This window comes from Aristolochia californica, unplaced genomic scaffold (genome assembly GCF_029961685.1).
Source record: "Aristolochia californica isolate CCGP_79_NKW_82.1479 unplaced genomic scaffold, dmAriCali1.0.hap1 SCAF_2, whole genome shotgun sequence".
Taxonomy (NCBI): Eukaryota; Viridiplantae; Streptophyta; class Magnoliopsida; order Piperales; family Aristolochiaceae; genus Aristolochia; species Aristolochia californica.
The window spans coordinates 5,028,180-5,050,516 of NW_027181881.1; the positions used below are offsets into that span (position 1 = coordinate 5,028,180).

The following is a 22,337-nucleotide window of genomic DNA, read 5'->3' on the forward strand; positions in this document are numbered from 1 at the left end:
CTAGTTCATTGGCAATCACTAACACCTGCTCAAAAAAACTTGATTCATGATTCTATTCACATGAAAACTTGAATGAATCAAGCGTCTCCACATGATGGTAGTTTGGTTTCAGAGACGAAATTACTCACTCATATTCTCCATCAGAAGCTTCGGGAGCTAACTTGGCCGGGATCTTGAATTGTGACTTGATGACAGAGAAGAAAGTATTGACGCTTTTTCATCAAAGCTCCTTGTAGATGAAAAGAAGATGGAATCCCGTCGTGGTGATGCGGGCTTCGATGATCTCATGGGTGATACTGGTATAGAAAATCTATGTGGGGAATCTGGATGAGTAATTTTCTGTGTGCTACTCTGAGATGCTAATACGAATCCTTGCGAGTTGCGATATACCAGGTCTATAAGCTGCCACAGAAATGACATCAAGAGAATGTGAAAATGAGGTTTCTCCTAAGATGAAATTGGAATTTGCTTTGCAGCAACAGGTGGAGCACCTACTTGCTGTAAAAAAGAAAATGACATTAGTGGCTTTTAGTCTTCAAGCTGACCGGAAAGGGAGACACCAGAAATAAGGAGACTCATTAGGACCTATTCTTGTTATACATTTTTATCTGATTCAATTTAGACACGTTGGGAGGAGGCGTGGTGGATAGATAATAGGTTGAAGAAGATGGGTTCCCCCCAGCTTCGTCAAGCCCTCCTTTTCTGGGAAGCCGCCTTGCGCCCAATGTCCAAAAACGGCTGCTCCTGTGCTGCATACGAACAAAAAAGGAAAGATTAAAAAATATATATATTATATATTTTTTCGTTATTCGTCTTTGAGTTTTTTTGTTCAAGCAAGGCTAGGATTTGGAAGCCGGTACCTTTTGACGATCAGGGGTTGACCGTCACCTCGAACCCAATCTCCCCTTTTGCTCTTTTCTCTTTTCTTCTCTTGTTCATTTCACTGATCGGAGGATTTCGATTCTTGCCGGCTTTAGCTTTCAATGTTTTGTCGACCTCTCTTTGTTTTCCCCCTTTTCTTCTTCACATTCCTGGTACCTCCAGATTCAAGCTCCTTTGTTGCTCATGGTAGTCGAATCATTGTTACCCGTCAGCTCGCCGGTTCCGATTCGGGTTCCGGCTGCCCCTTGAACTTCTCTGTTCTTCGCAAGTTCCTCGTTTCTGTAGGGGATACAATACCCTCCAACGTCTCTTTGCAGTGCCAGTACGCTCTTCAGGGCCTGCACCTCGCCCAGGCCGAGTATCTCCGCACCGACGGTCTCTTTCTTCCGCCCGCCAAAGCCGCCAAGTCTTGTTGGGACTCCTACCAACGGTTGGTTGGGGCATATATCCCAAATATTAACATTCAATCCCTCTGCGGCTTTGAGACCGATTGGATTTCCCAGGGCTGCATGAACATAACCACCCGCTCCCAATTCGAGAATTTAATCCCTGAATCCTCTCTCCAGGACCTGCGACGCTCCTGTAATCAGTCGCTTGAGAATAACTCGCCGTGTGCCACTTGTATAACTAGCTTGACCCGCCTCCGGTCATCGTACCTTACGGGATCAGAAGTTGGGAACGTTACCGGTTGCTCCGCCTATCCTTTCATCTATGCCGCTGGATCGGCCAACCGCTTTGGTCCTGCCGATGAAGGCACCGCCCTCTGCTTGTTCCTCCTTCCGATCCCTTCGTCGCCAAACAAGAGTCGGAAAGGTATGATTGTTGCTATTTTAGCCTGTTGTATTATTGGATTGTTGGCCGCAAGTGTTGCTATCTGGTTTTTGTCGAGACGGTGCAAGAAAAGGAGGAAACAAAATTTTATCAAAATTACCGAAAATTCAATCTCTGGCTTGGATAAGATTGGCGCAAGCACGACTTTAGTTAAGTACACCTTTGAGGAGATCAAAGAGGCGACTGGAAATTTCTCCAGAGACAACATCATTGGTAAGGGAGGTTACGGCAACGTTTATAGGGGAGTGTTGTTCGACGGTTCAGAAGTGGCATTGAAGAGATTTAAGAACTGCTCTGCTGCCGGAGATGCAAGCTTTACTCACGAAGTAGAGGTTATAGCTAGTATTAGACATGTTAATCTTGTTGGGTTAAGAGGTTATTGTACTGCAACTGCCTCGTTTGATGGCCACCAGAGAATAATAGTGTGTGATTTGGTTCGCAATGGAAGCTTGTATGATCACTTGTTCGGGAACATGGGGAAGAAGCTAAGCTGGCCACTCCGACAAAAAATTGCCATGGGGACAGCAAGGGGTTTAGCCTATCTGCATTATGGCGCACAACCTGCTATTATACACAGGGACATCAAAGCTAGTAACATTCTTTTAGATGAGAATTTTGAGCCCAAGGTGGCAGACTTTGGATTGGCAAAGTTCACTCCAGAAGGGATGACGCATTTGAGTACTAGAGTTGCAGGGACCATGGGTTATGTTGCTCCAGAGTATGCTTTATATGGGCAGTTGACAGACAGAAGTGATGTTTACAGTTTTGGGGTTGTGCTTCTTGAGCTTCTGAGTGGGAAGAAGGCTCTTACCTCTAGCAGTGAGAGTCAGACGTGGCTTGTCACTGATTGGGCTTGGTCACTAGTAAGGGAAGGGAAGGCATTAGATGTTATTGAGGAGGGCATGCCTGAGGCAGGGCCAATGGAAGTAATGGAGAAATATGTGTTGGTTGCTGTTCTTTGTTCTCATCCACAGTTGCATGCTAGGCCCACGATTGATCAAATTGTGAAGATACTGGAAACAGATGTTCAGGTCCCTTCGATTCCAGATCGACCTATTCCTCTTGTTTCTAATATTGAGGACATAGAGAAATCTATCAGTAGTAGTGGGTCAAGCCACTTTTCCAGTAGTGTCGGGTACCGGCCCTTTACATTTGAGGGTCATTCATGTTCAGATAATACTGAAAAGGAGATGGAATGATGTGAAGTCTTGAGGAGCATTCATTCCAACTCTGGTATAAGTTACATTTGTAAATCACCTGGTTTATAATTTGAACAACTTTTTTTTATATTGTAAGCACTGTTTACTTATAGCTTGTGTATAACACATTTAAATTATATGCAGAAGTTGCATTTTTAAGTTTCAGTTTGTTGGTTGAATTTAGGAATGCTTCAGCACTAGGAGTCATAACTATCATACAAGTATGCCTTAAGATCTAAAAAAAAAGGCATGCTTTAAACCGAACTGTTTTCATATGTATTTCTGATCTTCATGTTGTATCTGGTGGTTTGACTCAGCAACTTTATCTCAAGGGTTATTGAGTAATAATGGAGGGCCATCTACTCCCTCAGTTGTGCAATGGAAATTAGCACTAATTCTATATGAAATTGCAGGGTTCAGGGGTTAGAACTTTTCTTTTCAGGGTGTCATGAACAACACTTTGAACCTAGTCCCACTTTTGTTTTTAAAAATTCTGCAAATGAATTTACAAATAGATAGTGCTTGTCATTATTTTCATGTTAATGTGGCCACAACTATGAACTTACCTGTTCGAAATTATTTGTAGATGTTTTAGTTCTTGACATGTAACAGCTTGACAATACAGATGCTTTTGCTGGCATTGACATTCTTTGTCCTTTCAGGACCGGTGTGTCCCTTCTGTTTTCATGATAGATAAGCCACAAGTAAGAGTTTTCCTATTATTCAAGAATTTCTTTGCTTTAGTGACTGGTTCAAATGGATAAATTTTGTACAATTTAATGTCTTCTATTTCAGCTTGAACTTGACTTGTGTCATGGTAATGTGCAACAATACAAATGTCATATTTTTTGTATAACTTTGAATATTTGATCTAGAAAAAAGCTTAAGAAGTTGGAGTTATAGATTGACCATTTGTTTTAGGGAATAGTATTTTAATGAAAGTGAGTTTTTAAGGGACTTTTTGTTTTTAACATTATTCATTTGTAGATGTAGTGAATTTACTTTTCTTAGGAATTATTCTGTTCTAGTAAATCTTATGACAGATGATATGATGCATGATCACAAAATTATCTTTGACTGGAAAATGAAACCCTTCATATCTGAGACAGAATTAGACTCAACTCCCATGTTGAATCAACCAGACAAGTGTTGATACTTATGCAGACTAAAAAACGACATACTCAAATGTCTTATCATTTCATTCTGGGCAGTTGCAAGCTCTGGTTTTACTGAAACAAGTAAACTTTGATACAAAACATGTCAACTTTGATTGGATGCTTTTATCTTGCCTCTGTTTTACTTTCTTTTTCTTTTTCTTTTTACAATTTATGTGCGAAAATCTATATTTTTTTGAAGTTTGGGATGAAATCTGTAAGAAAAGTGATGCCACTCCATCTACTAAAAGTTTCCTGAGTAACTTCTCATGGTGATTTTGATTATTACTTCCCGATACTTTGTTACAGTGGTTATGAATACCACTAAAACAGTCACTTTTGTTCTTCTCCTTCTCAGTTTTCATGGCTTACTTGGTAGTTAAAAGTCATTTTTGTACCAGTAAAGTTGGGAATTAGAATGACTTGTAAGAGACAGGGTATCATGTTGCAGAAATTCTTTTTTGGGCTACTCAGGAATCAATCGACCGACTACTACGCACACTCCTGTCATTTGACAATTGAGTTCGGGGGTTTAGTTTTTTAGTGATGAAATCTGTTTGGAAGAAGGCTAATGGCATCATTTTCCTTCAGTGGTTCGTTGAAGAGTTTTCTCCAGAAATGCCTCGTTAGAACAAGAATCATGGTTGGACTGAAGCTTTTTCTTTGTTAAGATACCTTAATCAACGATATAGATACAGATTATGACTTTAATAAGCTTGATTATGGGTCCCATGTCTTATATGTATAACCATAATTAAGATAAAAATATATCTCTTTAGCTTATAATTTGTCAAATACATTGGTCTATACCAATTACAGAGGGAAAATAAGAAAATAAAACAGAAGGCAAAGAGAAGAAAAGAGAGAATAATTTTAAACCCTTACTACCTTATCTTATTCACAATATCATAGAATACTTACAATAAAACTCCAAGCAAATACAACTCACAAATAAGCAACCTTGGGTACAAAAGAGAAAGCTCCGAAAAACAAGTGATGCTTTAATAAAAGAAAACAACTCTTTGGAAACTAAAGTGGATTCTAACAATTTTTGCAATCCACCACTAATAAAGCGAGAAGCCTCTATAATTGAGGTGCTGAGCTGAGTTATCTCTATTATTGAGATTACTTTGAATGTTGTCTCCATAATTGAGATGATTTTGACTTTGTTGTCATAGTCATATCTTGAAACTTATTATTTGTGTTTAGGTTTTGCTTCAAACATACGAAACATTGCAGCAATATATTCGTCATCTTCCAGAGGTTGACTATCTGGTAACGACTCAGTAGCATTATCATCATGCTCTTCGATATTTTCTTCTTCTTCTTCTGTAGCAAATAGATCTGAGATAGATATGTTGTCTTTAGCTGGGTGAGAGGATGTGCCTTCATTGCACTGAGTAACCATAGAATCCTTCATTGATTCCAGTAATTTTTTCATAATATCTTTCTCCGAAATATTCAAAAACATACTCCTTAATTGAGTTTTGAATGTGCCAAATAAATTCGTTGAGTCATAATAGACTTCCGGGATTCTATGTAATCCAAGATTATTCTCATTCTGGATAACAGCAGACGTAATTTCTGCAACTTTAGTATCAATATTGGGAAAAATTTTCTACCAACGACCATGGAATGTCTGTAATAATATTGAAAGGCCTTTATCATTAAAGTCTGTAGTGTAATCCCATCTCCAAATCCATGGTATAGAAAATACCATAATGAAGGTGAAGACATCACTGTGATCAGGGGGTTTGTTAAACCCCAGAGCTTTAAGCTCAGGACTGGATTTAGTCCATTTTACAAAATTAACCTTGATTGGTTCGTTTAAGATGGAAAGGGGTGGCCCAAATTTGTTCCACCATGCATATACCCAGGACCTCTGATAAACATTCTTTTCCCACTGGAAAAACTATAAATGTCTATGGGAGGGATTTTGGTAATAAAAGGTATTATACCAAGAATCCATATAGTCTCAATAATTGAATTCCTTATCATTAGGAAGATTAGCTGCTTTAGCCAAATCAAAATTTCCCCATGTAGAGGGATGCAAGAATCTCTGGATCGTACATTTACTGTACGCTCTTGGGCTATCCCATTTAGCCACATTAGACAGTGTATGATGCATTGCTATGAAATTTAAATGAACCAAAATAGATTCAAATAAATACTATCATTTTTCTGCACGGATGGGACAGTAGGCTTCTCCAAGCCATTTCTGTAACATCTCCTAGGAATCCAAGGTACCATCCAAGTCCTCTTTATTGAGGATAAAAATTGTGTCCTTTTCAGGAAGAGTAATATATTTTGGTTCGGCTTCAAGTGTCTCCTTATACGACACTGGGGCTTTGCCCTTCTTCTCTGAGGAATTTCCTTGATCTTGATTTTTTCGGCCTCGGCCTCTGGATTGATTTCCACGACCTCTGATTGGAGGTGGATTGCCCCTTCTGGGGTTATACCTGATTTTGACCCTGGAGAAATTCACGGGTTAGAAAATCAGGTAAGGAGTTTAATTCTCCTTTGATATGTTCAATATCAAAATCAAAGGCGCTTAATTCCGCCTACCATCTGGCAAAGATTTGTTTGGAAGTAAGATTTTTCACATCCTTCTTAAGAATCGATTTTGCCGCAGAACAATCAACTCTTAACAGAAATTTTTGATTTAATAAATCGTCTTAAAATTTATGAATGCACTTCATTATTGCCAAAATCTCTTGTTTAACAGTGGAATAATTAATTTATGCATCATGCTAGTTACCAAAGGTAAATCTTACTAGTTCTTCTTTACCTGCTGGGTTAACTTGTTTTAATATGCCACCATAGCCTAGATGGGAGACATCTGTCTCTACAACCTTCGGATAAGAAAGATTGGTTAGGTTAAGACAAGGGAGTTGTTTAACCTTACTTTTGATTAATTGGACTGCCTGAATATATTTCGGAGTCCAAGGCTCAGGATTCTTTCTAAGTCTTTTATGCAATATTGTTGAATCTTGTGCCAGATGAGGATAATAGTCAGCAATATAATTGAGACTTCCTAGAAATCTCTGGAGTTGAGTTTTCTCCAATAATTCATTAGGAAATTTGGAAACAAACTCAATACTTCTTGCAATGAGAACTATTTTTCCATTGTGAATATTGTGACCTAAGAATATAATAGAGGGCTGAAACAATTTCATTTTCGGTGCCAATATCACCAACCCATGTTTTCTAATCACTGTTTTGAAAACATTTAAATGTTTAAAATGGGCATCAATAGATTCTGAATAAACAAGTATATCATCAATATAAACAATTGTAAACTTAGAATAAGGAGCAAAGATATCATTCATGATATTCTGAAATTCAGATGGAGCATTTTTCAAACCAAAAGGCATAACATTCCATTCAAAGTGACCAAAAGGGACAGTGAATGCAATCTTATATTTATCCTTTTCGTTGATTTGAATTTGCCAGTATCCAGATTTCAAATCAAATTTCAAAAAGATTTTAGCAGAAAACAATTTGTTTAATAAATCTTTTTTGTTTGGGATAGGGCAGTGAATCCATCTCAAACAATCATTGAGTGGTTTATAATTAACCACTAATCTAGGAACACATCATTCCTTTTCTGCATTTTTATTGACATAAAAGCAGTAAAACTCCATGGGGAGTAAGATTTTCTAATTAATTTCTTATCCAAGAGATTTTGGATTTCCTTTTTGCATAAGTCTAGTAAGTCATGTTTCATTTGACTAGGCCTTGCTTTTGTCGGGATGGTTCTTTTATTGAACTCATCAATATATGGTAAAGACACAATATATTTATGTCGATCCCAAAAAGTTGTAGGAATGTCACTACAAATTTCTTGGGTAAGTATTTTCTGAAGAGAACTAATTTTCTCTTTCAACGCTGTAGTTTCCAGCTGTAGTTTCTAGCTGTTGTTCAAGAGTTAAAAATTGAATCTCTTTATGTAAGAAACTAAGATGATGTTCTTTCACATTTCTCAATTTTGAAATCTCATTGATAAAACTAATTTGAGGTGGAGATTTGAACGAGAAATATATAAGTTTATTATTAATCTGACCAAGAATTCCATGGTTGTCAATGCCTTAATGGCATAATTTTCTCCAGAAAAAGAGTGCCTAATATGACTTGTTAAGTCATATTTTTTACTAACAAAAATTTTGAAGTCTGTAACGATGCACTGATCATTAGTACATATGGAGGCATTGTTTAATTTATACTTAATTCTCATTTTGTCTCCATTGGCATTGGCCAATGTTTGAGTGATTTTCTCAAAATATTGGGTTGGAATTAACCCTTCCTGGATGCAGTTTAAGTCTTCTCCATTATCAATTAGAGTTGTCAATTTGGGGATGACAAAGTTCTGATCAATAACCAAATTAATGACAGTATGTCATCTTTGATGGATGACTTTGGTGATTTGATCAAGGAAAGAATCATCAAATTTCTTTTCTTGATGCAAACCATTTTGTTCACATTTTTGTTCAAGCTTTTTAAGGGATTTTAATTCTTTTAATTCAACCTTGATTTCTTTAATTTCTCCTTGTAATGAGGACATGGATACTGGTTGTTTTGAAGAATTGGTTTCTTCATAACGACCAATAATTTTCTTCAAATAATAAGGTTTAACCCCTGGAATGGTAGGTATCTTTGAAGTACTTTGAATTTGTTCAAGATATTCTTTGATTAAATATCTTTTGGCAAAAGGATTTTCCTCTTGATCAAAATTTGTTGTTCATTAGTAAGAACATTAATCTGATGCATTTGTATCACAGATTGTAGATGTGAACAACTACAATCTTGGTCTTCTTCTGATTGGCTGGATGAGGCATAATCAATATCATCCCCAGAATCAGAATTTAAGAGAATTTTAGCCAACTGAATCCTTAATCCTTCATCAATCTGAAGTTGGTTAAGTTTCTCTTTGGTTTTGTATCTATTTGAATAGTTGCCTAATTTACCACATTTGTAACATACAATATTCTTTTTGTTTGGAGGATTCCTTCTAGGAGGTGGTTTCTGACGAGGAGGAAGTCTCCTAGGTTCATGTCGAGTTTTTTGATGAGATTATCTTTTTGAATATCTCCTATTCTGGTGTGAATGGGTTCCTGTCTCTTAGAATGAGAGACTTGACCTTTTCCCTTCCTTTGATTGGAAGGTGGTGATCCTGTGTCACAAGCAAATTGTTCACAGAATTCACCAAGCTCACGTTTTCCAGTAAGATTTTATTTTTTAAGCTGAGTTTGAAGCTTTAAATCATTACATAAGGTCAGTCCTTCTTGGATAATAGCACTGGTAAGGCGACCATATGTATATTTATGGTAGTTTATAATTCTTACCTCATTACCTAACCTTTTTTCTTACCTTGTTGGCAAAAAGAGTTGGTAAACCATCAATAAATTTTGCTTTCCAATATTCATTATTGGCATCTGGTCTTTGTATAACCTTAGTGAGGAAAACATCTTTATACCAGCGAAACTGGCTAAGTGTTCTACATCTAAAATTTTGCAAAACCTCTCTTCCCTTATCTGATTGGGAAGTCAAATTTCCAATGAAATGGTGGACAATACAGGAAATTAAGGTATAAACTGCATCGTCCTCACCGAGGTAGGCTTGGCCATATTCAGTTTTGATAACCTTTTTGGAATTATAAATTTCCTAATTTTGTTCAAGGGTGAGGATATTATCCCACCAACCTTTGAGGGTTCCAGAAAACCCTGCAGTAAGCATTACTGCAATTCCTTGATCGAAATTCTTATGTTGTCGACAGATTGTACAATACGTAAGCATTCGACGACAATATTCTAATATCTGATACTCAGATAATCCATCTATATTTCATTCATAAATGGATTTACCATCATAAGTTTTTTTATCTAAATAAACATTCTCTTCATACAATAGGTCCTGAGTGTAGGCCTATGGTAATAATGTTTATTCAGAAAATCCCATTGCCGAGTAGACTTTTTCTCATTTTCTAATTTTTGGATACTCGGGTCTTGAATCATTTCCTGAAGAATTTCTTCTGTCTAATTAACATTGATTAAACATAAATCTTTGAGATTAGAGTCTTGACCAATATCAGAATCAGAATATGCTGAAGGAGTTAAATCCTCAGTATTTTGTTCCTCAGTATTTTGCGATGAATCTTCAATTAAATCCTTGTGAGATTCTAATGTTTGAATACTTTTCAGAATCTCAGCAGTTTTTGCTTCTTTGGTTTGTTTTAATTGATCTTCAGAAAGATTCAATCTTCCAAGCCGAGATAATAATTCATCAACAACTTCAGAATTATTATCAAATTTGAAGTTCCTAATAGGAATAGGTGGTTTGATGAGCGGTTTATTGTTCATCAACAAAGGTAATTTTCCAGAAGATAAATCATAAGGATTTTGACAATAGTTTTTTGGATTACCTTTATCTAATAAATCTTCAATACGAATTAGTTGTTGGCCAATTGTTTTGAGATTTAAATTAGTAAAATTGTTTTGTCTCCTGATTTGACCCATGATGTTAAGAATGGGTTCAGGATTAACAAAAGCAACTGCCTCTACATAATCAGGGAATTTTCCTGAGGAGCTTGGAAATTCAAGCTTTATCGAATCAGTTGGAGGATGTACTGATCTGATGGTTGTGCCAGATTGAAACTGTCATTCTTTCGTTAGGGTTAAAAGAGTGGAATCTGTGGAAGAAACTAATGGTCATTCTCCGCTTACTTCAATCTAAAACACATAAACCAATCAACAAAAAACATAATTACCCTATTTGTTTCCAAATAAAGATAAAAGTCCTTTGAAATTTTCATGCGTTCTGCGTCCCCATAGGTGTAAAAAAACCATCTTTTGAAACCTAGATTATGGGGGTGAAAGAATTCAGCTTTAATGGTTGCTTTATCCACCACAAATGGTGGTGGTGGATCGTGGTCAATCTGTGTGGGCGTAAAAATCATAATGACATATTGAAACAAGTTATTTCACTGGGAGTGGGAGAGGTTCGCTCATGCTCCCTTTCGGTGTAGACACCATGAGGAATTTGGGTGTCGGATATGTGGATTCCTTTTAATGAGGAATCATCCTTACAGGATTGTTGTTCCTCCCAATTGATCATGAAGGGAGTGGCAACATTTCCACTCATAAGATCGGTGTAGATAAAAAATGTCTTACCCTGATCTGGTAAGTGTCTAAGGTATTCATAATTTTGAAATGAATCCTTGTAATGACTGCAATGGTTTCAGCTCCAGGAATGAAATTATATCCATGTGTTAGAATCCTCAACTGGAATGATTCTAACAAATTCCTATCTGTTAAAGATAGGTGAGGTTTGGATGGACATTAAAATAAACGGGTCCTCTACTGAGACTCGTTTCCACAATACCCATTAATGAGGGTTTCCAATCCAAATAGCGACATCTCGAAGAATAGCCTGCAGACATGTGTTCATCCCTAATAAGGTCAAGGGTTTGAACGTAATTTGTATGCACCCAATATGTATATATTTCTTCTCAGTATCTTGAGATCTGTTAACTCTAATAATTTTAGAGTTGAATCTTGATTTTCAAGATTGATTGTTTGTTCCATGGTTTTAATTCCCATGGTACTAGAAAGGGTGAAAGTTTCTTTCTTATAAATTGAAGTTGGTTGAATGGACGGAATTGTCTAATCATTTAATTATTGTTGAATTTTATATTCAATGAGAGATGCATTTTTAATTGATTTGGTAATCCTACTACTGGATGTCATCTTTGTAACAAATTAAGATTTAAAACACAATTAAAATAATAAAATTTAAGTAATCTAAAAGTAAACTAAATTACACTACAACTAACAGTGGTAAAAGAAAACCAGAAGGAGGAATATCCTAGTATGAAGTAAACATATTATAAACTGAGTATAAGGTAATCATGAACGAAGCAAACTATTGTTCATAATATCATAATTAATTTACTGTTCATCATCTTCTTGATCAAATACACATCTGTCAACGACTTATGAGTAGTGGCCCTCAATGCCTTCGCCTATCCACGACAACAACAACACGGCCTTGACTCAACGTGACTTGGGTGATGTCCCGTATGAATAGTAAAATCATTATAACATTGCGAAGTAAGTTAATTCCCCTGATGATTAAGATATAAAAAAATTATAATAGCTTCCTCCATACCTGGATATTCAAGGTTTAGCTTTCCATGACTCTGATACCAATTACATATCTTTTTAGCTTATAATTTGTCAAATACATTGGTATATATCGTTTTAACATTGCAATAAAGGTATGTGACCATGGTTAAGCTTGTCCACTATTTTGATTAAAGTAGGTTTATGTATAATAGGAGTGCACCTAACTCAAATGAATTAAGCTTTGATTGTGAGTCTACTATGAATATATTTCATCACAATAAAATTCGGGGCATTTCCACAACTTTTCAAACTCTAATTATTGAGTTTTTTAAATACCACTTTTGCATATGCTTGTAATTGTGGTTGAATTACCTAAGATTAAGTGTAATATTTTAAATATTGTTATGTAATATATGCTCATCAAGAGATTTTGTGCTTAATTTATTGAAGTTTGTTTCATGAGAGAAATAACAAAAAGAACAACAACTAGAAGAAGAAGAAGAAGAAAGAAGGAAAATGATAGCTTTCTCAAGAGCCTGCCCAAGAAGCTATGGGGCTACTAGGCTCGATATTTTTCTTTTATATATGCTTGAAGAGATTTTATGAAGAGATTTGTAAGTTAATTCTCTATTCTGATATGTTTTGTAGTAATTTTACCATTCAACACCTAATCTCTTACAAAATAACAATCAACTTCCATGTGTTTAGTTCTCTCGTGGAATACTGAATTGTTAACAATAGAAAAGATGTTCGATTATCACAATTCATAATCATCACTAGTTCATATTCACTTCAAGATTTGACAGAAGTGATTGGATCCAAATCATCTCACATGTAGCATGTGCTATTGTTCTGTACTATGCCTCAACATTAGATCTAGCCACTACATTTTGTTCCTACTTTTTAAGCCTGTGACAAATGACCAATCACATATGTATGACCATGAGAGGTGCTTCCATGAACATACTAATCATTCCAACAACAAAAAAAAAAATCATAAATATTTTGAATCCGATTACTTTAACTTCTCTCTATATCTGAGATATTAACAAAGTATACAGACAAGATTCGACTCTTACATCTTGAACTGCTGCTGTTCTTATTTGTTTGCCAGTTCTTTACCCTTTAGGTTGTCGCTGGTTTGCTTCTTTCGTCCTGTTTCTGGTGTTGAGAAGAAAACCAGTCGACAACAGTACGTAACATGCTGGCACCGAATCTTGATTCCCTAGCGGACATCATGTGATGCAGTTTCCAACCAAGTTCTTCCCAAATCAGACTCACTGTAAAACTAAACGATTCAAATCTGGGAAATAGCTCTCTGAGATCCGATCGCATGAGAGTTTCCGTTTCAATTCTTTTTCTAATCCTTATGTGTGGCTCTATCAGTTCTTTTCAGACTGAAATCAGATCGACCCACCTACCATGATCTCATCTGTTTGTTCTTTCTTCTGTATTGTCCTCTGTTCTACACTGGCTTGGTACTGGTACAGATGGCCCGACCATTACAATACAGTCATGGCTGCTGGTGACGAGCAAGAGGCAGATAAAAAAATAAAAATAAAATCTTTGCTCCCCCAACTATGAGTAATGGGCTGGGGAGACTTTTAATGATTTTAAGAAAGGATGCATGAGTCTGCGACGGCAATTCTACCTAGATACTAATGAAGCCACGTCAAGAATAAAAAAAAAAAATGAATAATGGGCTGGGAGAGTTTTAAGGATTTAAGAAAGGATGCAAGAGTCTGCCACGTCAAGAATCAAGAACTAGATAAACCCATTGACGATAAAAGAAGAACTGCGAATTGAGAAGTTCTTCACCAATCGAAGGGGAGTCAATGGTGATGGGAAATGATAATCTTGTTTTAAGATAAACGACGGAGGTTTCGGTAGGCAAACAAATCTTCCACGTCAGATAGTTTCAAATCCACGTTAGCTGCCCATTTATCTAAAGTAGCAGCCAACCTTACTTGAAGCTGGTCTGCATCCCGTTATTCGTTTGACAGCTAAACCTCCACAAGGATTCCTCTCCCTCTGATTTTCTTTCTTTTATTTTGTTTCCTTTTGCATAAAATGTGCTCTGATTCTGTCTAAATCCACATTTCTCTGACTTCCCTTATTATAAATGTTCCAGTCAAGCCCATTTGTAACTGAAGAGAAGAAGAACCTCTTCGCTTTTCGTTCTGCTTCTTGGGTTGTCCGCGTTAATAATTTGATCTGACTTTATCCCTTTTCCTTCTCTGTTCTTGTTACTGTCCTACAAATTTGATGTACTGAAGGAGAGAAGGATAGAAATGGCAATAGATCAAGACCTTGAAAATGGGAGCAGCAACACTAGGGAAGTGAAGGAGATGAATCGGCCTCTCATCGATAACTATGAGAAGATAGTCATTGCGCGAGAAGAAGGTGGTGCTCACGATGGAGGCTCCATTGGCATGGTTCTGCTGAGCACCTTCGTCGCAGTCTGCGGCTCCTTTGAATTCGGGATTTGTGTAAGTGATGAAGACTTCTTGTTTTTCAGGATTTGGAAGTAGTCGTATCTGATTTTTGGGTTCATGAGAAGAAAGAGATTTAACTGTCTCAGTTTCGATCTATCAGTTAAAGGTCTATCAAACAGCAGATATTGCCGCCGGTTTTGTTTTCAAACAATATCCGGCAGACGGCATTGCCGATGCATATCTCATGGAGTGATTTTGAGTTTTATTCCTTGCCGTCGCTCTTGTTTGAGCACGGCTCACTGGTTTTTGCAGATGGGTTATTCAGCACCGACTCAGGCTGACATCAGGGAAGATCTTGGTCTATCATTAGCTGAGGTTTGTATCCGGTCTTTCCTTACAACGTCATACCAATGAGACCATTATTGATCCTAATCTAATCGATTAGTTGCTAATTTAGAATTTATTTGTAACTAATCTAAACAAAAAATTCTTCTGAAAGTAAATTGCTCTTATACTACTTGAAAAATCTGTGAACTGAAAAATCAATAAATAGCTTGCGAGCCGAATATGCTGCAGAAGAAAAAACTGAACAAGGGATGACATTGTTCTTTCTGTTCTTCAGTATTCATTATTTGGATCCATAGTCACCATTGGAGCAATGATTGGAGCCGTCACCAGTGGCCGTATAGCTGATTTTGCTGGTCGAAAAGGGGTAAGGGGGTTTACTAACAATGGTCTCTGTCATTCAATTTCATTCACTCTAATTGCTCTTTCTTGATTATTCAGGCGATGGGCATGTCAGCTATTTGCTGCCTTGTGGGATGGTTAGCTGTTTACTTCTCCCAGGTTTGTCATATGCTCTGTTGATGTTTATTACTTGAATTATTGCCTTAATTTGAATTCTCAGAGAACGAACTCGTCTCATTCTCTATATTGTCTTTGATTTAGGGTGCTCTGTCTCTGGATATTGGAAGATTTTGCACAGGTTATGGTATCGGTGTTCTCTCTTATGTGGTAAGTTACACCCTTTTTTTCCATTATTCTTCTTCTTCTTCTTCTTCTTCTTTTTCTTATTCTTCTTCTTCTTTTTCATGTATAACAGGTTCCAGTGTTCATAGCAGAAATAACACCAAAGAATCTTCGTGGAGGGCTAACAACTATAAATCAGGTGATCTTTGGATTAGATGACTGCAACCAGTTGGTTTTCTTGCTCGTTGAAATGTATAAACTCTTTTCTTTTGCCTTGTAGCTCATGATCTGTACTGGTGTATCAGTAGCATTCATCATTGGAACAATTGTCCCCTGGCGTTTGCTAGCACTAACAGGTACCGCCCTTATTCTGGACTGAATATCGTCTAAATTTTCAGAAGCACAGTTTACAAAGTTGGATTTCTGGTCTGGAGTTTATGGTGGGTTTTGCTTGCAGGACTAATTCCTAGTGTTATTCTTCTCATTGGGCTCTGTTTCATTCCTGAGTCTCCTAGATGGCTGGTAAATTATAACACTTCTGTAGTTGGCCATCTCTGTAAGCTTGAAATGAAAATAAGATAACATTTAGATGTGGAAAAAAAAAACCATGTAGGCAAAAGTTGGCCGTCAAAAAGATTTTGAGGTTGCTTTGCGGAGACTTCGCGGAAAGGATGCAGATATCTCTAATGAAGCAGCGGAAATTAAAGTAAGTAATTTCAACTCTGTGAGCACCAATCTGATTGATGGTAAAGAGCTGTGAGTTGTGACTGATATCAGGAAATGGGAAACACAGGATTATATAGAAACTCTTGAGAATCTGCCAAAGGGCAAAATACTGGACTTGTTTAACAGGAGATATGCACGATCAGTAATTGTGAGTATCTTTGTTACACTAAAAACCATTTTCAATTTCTCCCGTCACGAAGGTAACTGAAAGTAAGAATGTTTCGAACTTCAGGTGGGAGTCGGACTAATGATCTTCCAACAGTTTGGTGGGATTAATGGAATTCTTTTCTATGCTAGTGAGACTTTTGTTTCAGCAGGTAGTTCAAATTTTCATTGCTCTCTGCTACTTTCATATCTTTCATTCTACTGGACAAAAGTTTCTAATTATTTCTATAAAATATCAGGATTTTCTTCTGGCAAGCTTGGGACTATAGCCATGGGTTGTGTTCAGGTACCATCTCTTTCAACATATTTGGAGTTCTACCACCGTATAATCCAGATTTCTTACGGCCTTCACTGTGTTTCAGATTCCTATTACAGCCTTGGGTGCTCTGTTGATGGACAAATCTGGAAGAAGACCTCTCTTGATGGTAGGCAATAACATACAGACCAATAGGATTGCAAATAAAGATTGTTTTTGGGTAAAACAACTGAAAAGGCTATCGAATAAATCTTGTTTCAGTTCTCTTCCACTGGCACATGCCTGGGCTGCCTCTTGACAGGGACTTCATTGTACTTGAAGGTAATCACCAAACTCCCTAGTCAAAACAAACATCTTTCACCTCAGACCATATCTGCCTGTAAATGTTTCTCCAAAGGGATACTGACACTTTACATTCTCTGAAACAGGCACATGGAATGTTACTAGGTTGGGTCCCCATATTAGCTCTGTCCGGCATTTTGGTAAGCTAATTCTGGACATCAAACAATAAATTGAATTCAGCCGGTTAATTGTGAAATCTCATTAGTTACTCCAATCTTATGTTTGGATCAGCTATTCTTAGGATCGTTCTCACTGGGAATGGGCGCAGTTCCTTGGGTTATGATGTCTGAGGTAGGAGATTAGCATTGAAAGTACCTGAACATGAAATCCGTAGCTACTGAATGTGCAAATTCCTTGACTAAAAGATTTGAATTTGCTGCAGATTTTCCCAATTAATATAAAGGGCATCGCAGGGAGTTTAGTCACCTCAGTCAACTGGTTCGGATCTTGGGCTGTTTCGTTCACCTTCAACTTTCTCATGAGCTGGAGCTCACCAGGTGAGCAGAATTCATCAGATCTCTGTAATTTGGCTGTACCTTGTTGGAATACTAACAGGAACTGGTCGACTTCTTTGTTTTGGCGATTGATGTTTTTGTTTGGTTTCAGGTACACTTTTCTTGTACGCCGCAGTCTCTGCAATAGCAGTTGTTTTCGTAGCAAAGGTAGTCCCTGAAACAAAGGGGCGGACCCTTGAAGAAATACAGGCAGACATGAACTCATAAAGCAAGACGAAGAGAATGATGTTCTGTCTAGAAATGTAGAGCTTTTTGGAATTTGCAATTTTTTCCATTGTGATTTGTTGGTCTCGATTAATGATAGTGGCATCATTATAGGTATGATCTCCTTGTAAAATTTTATTTGGAAATGTTGAGGCAACCAATTATCCGCAGTTTTTGCAGGGATTTCTATGGCATTAAGTCCCTATTTATAAAAAATACCCTGGTCACTTAGAGAAAATAAACAAACCCCCATATAGGCTGAAGGTACAAAGACATCAAACACCCTAAGTTTAGAACATGAACATTAAGTGTAGTGCTTGCAACTGCCTTAGTGAGGATGAGCTCTGATTCTTGGAAGGACTGTAATGCATACTAATAATCTTAAGTTTTTCATGAATAAAATGATAGTTAATCCCAATGTGTTTTGTTCTTTCATAAAATACTGGATTTATAGCAATATGAATGATTACTTAATTGTCACAATAAAGCTACACGGGAGTCTCTATCAAAAACCCAAGCTCACTCAGTAAAGATGGAAGCTATACTATCTCATTCAGTGTTTGTATCATAGCCTTGTATTCAACCTCTATGGTGGATTGAGCTACAACATTGTTTCTTATTAGACCAAGTCACTAGGTTGCTGCCTAAGTGGCCTGAACATCGTGCACTTCAACCACCAATGCTCTCAATCGGTCCATGGAGAAGGAAGCTTCTTTAGTGGTCCGTCTCCTCTTTGCAAACTAGAACTAGTTGGCTTGAGGTTCAGCGATCATCTCATACCTTGAGCCGATGACTTAAGGTGCCTCATTGTTTATTATTTTCTTTTACACCCATTGACCTCACCATTTGGTGAAGCCAAACTTTCCAACTTTGGTCTCACTTATTGACATCTTCCTCATCATGTCAATGCTCTCTTCATCGATGAGATCAACCCCACAATGGCGTAGGATGGCCATAATCTCATGAGAAAACTGGAGATCATCTGCTCATGATCCAATCACTATGCCCATCATCCTACATGCCATGAAGTACCCAAAGTTGAATTTCACCGTCTAAATGATGGCCCGCATCCAAAAGATGTTAGTCGTACTCAAATGGGAGGAAGTCCCTTTCCTCAGGTTGAGGACATGTGTGACTCTCTCCATGATGACTCATTGTGCCATAGTGAGGTCATTGATCTTCACCTCGTAGGAACTTCTGGTAGTTTGCCAAAAAAAAAAAAAAAACCTAATTGTATGGGGTCTTGAATATTTTGTGGGAGATCATCATGTAGGTTGATTGGCTAATTTTCCTTAACATATCGTGTCATGCGTGTGAAGGTTCTCCCCAAGATGTCATTCAAGTCAATAGAGTTAATAGACATGGTAGTTTTCTTCACATATAAAGTGATCCTTAGGTTGTTTGGGGAAAGTTCATCTACTTCCAAAATGGAAAAGAAGACTTTTACCGGCCGGAGGTAAATAGCCTCCTCTCTCTCAAAAATACCCATGTAGGGGAGGAGCAATTCTTCAAAGTATTGTATTTCCCTCCAATAGAAATTCAAATCCACCCTACTTAGCTCAATAATACTTTAAGAAGCAAAAAAAAAAAAATACTTAATCTTGTGTTTGAGAGTACAAAAGTGTTCTCACCAATTCAATATTTCATTGCATGTGTTGGGTTCTTTTGATGGAGTATGCTTCTGAGCCATGACCTTAGTGTAAACCATCTTGAAAAGTTAGGACTTGGTGGAGGTAGTGAAGAAAAGGGTTCATTGTTCAGATTTTGAGGTGGAATACCCCTAAAATCTAAATAGGATTGAAAGCAAAGGCTCTGGAAGGTAGAAAATCGCTAAGGCTTGAAGTTGGAAGGGTTTTGGAATGAGAAATGAAATGAAAGGTCATTTAAAACTTTTCAACTTCTCATTTCGTAGCGTGAATGATCGATCATTTTGTTTCAAATTGATCAATCAATCAATGCCCTTTCTGAAGTGATTGAAATGTAAATATTTTATTTTTCTACTTCACTCTTATGGCATTAGTAGTATGGGATCTGTCTTTTAAGCTCAATTTTATTAGCCTAAGCGGATCAAGGTGGGTTGCTCATGCCTAGTTCTCCTCAAAGCTTTGAGAACTGATCAAGTCCTAATGGTTTTGTGAAGATGTCCGCTAGCTGGATTTCAATAGGAATAAATTTGATTCTAATCACTTTGGTTTGAACTAACTCTGTGATGAAGTGATGTCTTATTTCTATGTATTTTGATCAAGAGTAGTGAATGGAGTTCTTACTTAGACTTATGGCATTCATATTGTCACAAAAGACTGGAATGTCTCTTTGCTCTAAGTCATAATCATCTAGTTGTCGTTTCATCCAAACAAATTGAACACAACAACTTCCACATGTTATGTATTCAGCTTCGGTGGTGGATAGTGCAACTGAATGTTGTTTCTTGGAAAACTAAGAGACATGTATATTTCCAAGTAGTTGGCAACTACCACTCGTTCTCTTTATATCAACTTTGTATTCGATAAAATAGGCATTGGAGTAACCTACTAGATCAATAGCTGATGAGCTTGAGTACCAAAGACCTAAGTTTGGCGTTCCAAGTAGATAGATAATGGAAAATTCTTTTCACAGCTACTAACTGAGATTTTGTAGGGTCGGATTGAAATCTAGCACATAGGTATACCGAGAACATTATATCCAGTCTATTGGCTGAAAGGTAAAGTAGGAATCCTATCATGCTACAATAGAGTTTTTGATCTATGGCCCTACCAGAGTTGTCAGAGTCAAGTTTCAAGGATGAACTTATTACTATACTAATTGACTTAGGATTTTTAAAATCGAATCTATTAAGCAATCCTTTAGTGTATTTGGATAGATTTATGAATGAATCATTTTTGGTTTGCATTACTTGAAATTCAAAGAAGAATATGAGTTCACCTACTAAACTTATTTAGAACTCAATTTTCATTACACTCGCAAATTCTTGACATTGAGAGGGATTTGTAGAACCAAATATGATATCATCCACATAAATTTGAACGGTAACCAAATTTTGATCATAGTTCTTTGTAAATAGAGTCTTATCTACATTATCTCTCTTACAACCGTTTTTCTCTAAGAATTCACTTAATGTTTCATACCATGCTCTAGGAGCTTGCTTTAACCCAGATGTAGTTGTATACATGGTCAAACTTACTCATGTATTCAAATCCTTCGTGTTGTTTACCATAAACTTGTTCTTGAATTTACCCATTTAGGAATGCACTTTTTACGTCCATTAGGTACAATTTGAATATCATGTGACAAACATAGGCTAATAGGATTCAAATTACCTCTAGTCTTGTTTTGGGTGCATAAGTTTCTTCAAAATCAATTCTTTTTTCTCAGGATATCTTTTATCAACTAACCTAGCTTTGTTTCTCATTATTTGGTTATCCTCATTGACTTTGTTCCTAAAACCCCATTTATTTCCTATGACTTGTTGATGTTAGAAGATAAGATCACAGTATAGTAGCAAGATGTAATTTTCTCTTTTTTTTTGTCCTTTTCTTACTCTTCTTAGGGTAAAGGGTAATGATGTAATTGTAAGTCTTCTCATTATTATAAATATATACATTGAGGGAGAGGATTAAGCATATCACCTGATCCTAATCCTCCTTACCTCCTACTTGGAGTCAACACACGGTCAATAATACCGGTCAATAATAGCTAAGCCAAGTCGGCGATACAACAAAGTTGAGAAGCAAAGGCGCAAAAGGCAGTGCAGAATAAATTGACATGAAGGCGAAAAGGTTGAGCCGAGCGGAGGTCGCGAGAGAGCTGAGTTGCAGCAAAGGTATAGAAACTCATGTAGAGGCAGAAAGGCCAAGCTGAGTGGAGGTGGCGAAAGAATCGATGCTAAGACAAAGCTGAACTAAAGCAAAGTCGAATTGAAGTGAAGGCGTAGAAGCCAATGTAGAGTCGGTTGACGCAGAGGCTGAAAGGCTGAGTTGAGCAGAGGTGGCTATACTGAAAAGATGCGAAGGCAAGAGCTAAGCTGAAGCAAAGGCATAGAAGCCACCACAGAAAGGCTGAGCGGAGGTGGCGAGATTGAACAGACGTAAAGGCAAGAGTTGAGCTGAAGTGAAGGGCATAGGAACCGACACGAAATCGACTAATGCAGAAATGGAAAGGCTGAGCTGAGCGAAGATGGAGGGATTGAAGCTATGAGAATGCAAGAGCTAAGCTAAGTGAAAACATAGAAATCGTGACAGAATTGGCTGATGCAGAAGCAGAAAGTCTGAGCTGAGCAAAGGTGGCAAGAGCTAAGTTGAAGCTAAAGCGTAGTAACCAGTGCAAAAGTAGACAGAAGAAGAGGCAAAAAATTGAATGAGGACTTGATCCTACCACGTGTCAAAATCTAATGAGACGAGGATTTGTTCTTGCCACATGTCAAAATTTTCATGGGTTGAGGACTTGGTGAAGAGCATTAAGGGAGAGAAAAGGAGATGGTTCAACCACCCTTACCCCTCTATAAGGAGTGAACCCTTTACCATTTGTGGAAGCTGAAGAAGC

General features: G+C 37.2%; 2 protein-coding genes across 2 annotated transcripts; both read left to right on the top strand.

Annotated features, from left to right (window-relative positions):
* Window positions 1-826: 826 nt before the first annotated feature.
* Window positions 827-3,169, top strand: LOC137956571 (probable LRR receptor-like serine/threonine-protein kinase RKF3). The gene has a single exon (XM_068804113.1). The coding sequence runs from the start codon at window positions 984-986 to the stop codon at window positions 2,910-2,912; it is 1,929 nt and encodes a 642-aa protein (XP_068660214.1). The 5' UTR covers window positions 827-983; the 3' UTR covers window positions 2,913-3,169.
* Window positions 3,170-14,462: 11,293 nt separating this feature from the next.
* Window positions 14,463-18,001, top strand: LOC137957318 (sugar transporter ERD6-like 16). The gene is made up of 18 exons (XM_068805073.1): window positions 14,463-14,675; window positions 14,934-14,996; window positions 15,244-15,333; window positions 15,408-15,467; window positions 15,570-15,635; window positions 15,724-15,789; window positions 15,871-15,946; window positions 16,048-16,112; window positions 16,204-16,296; window positions 16,384-16,464; window positions 16,549-16,633; window positions 16,721-16,767; window positions 16,844-16,906; window positions 16,999-17,058; window positions 17,166-17,219; window positions 17,311-17,370; window positions 17,462-17,576; window positions 17,686-18,001. The coding sequence occupies exons 1-18, from the start codon at window positions 14,478-14,480 to the stop codon at window positions 17,799-17,801; spliced, it is 1,458 nt and encodes a 485-aa protein (XP_068661174.1). The 5' UTR covers window positions 14,463-14,477; the 3' UTR covers window positions 17,802-18,001.
* The last annotated feature ends 4,336 nt before the right edge of the window (window positions 18,002-22,337 follow it).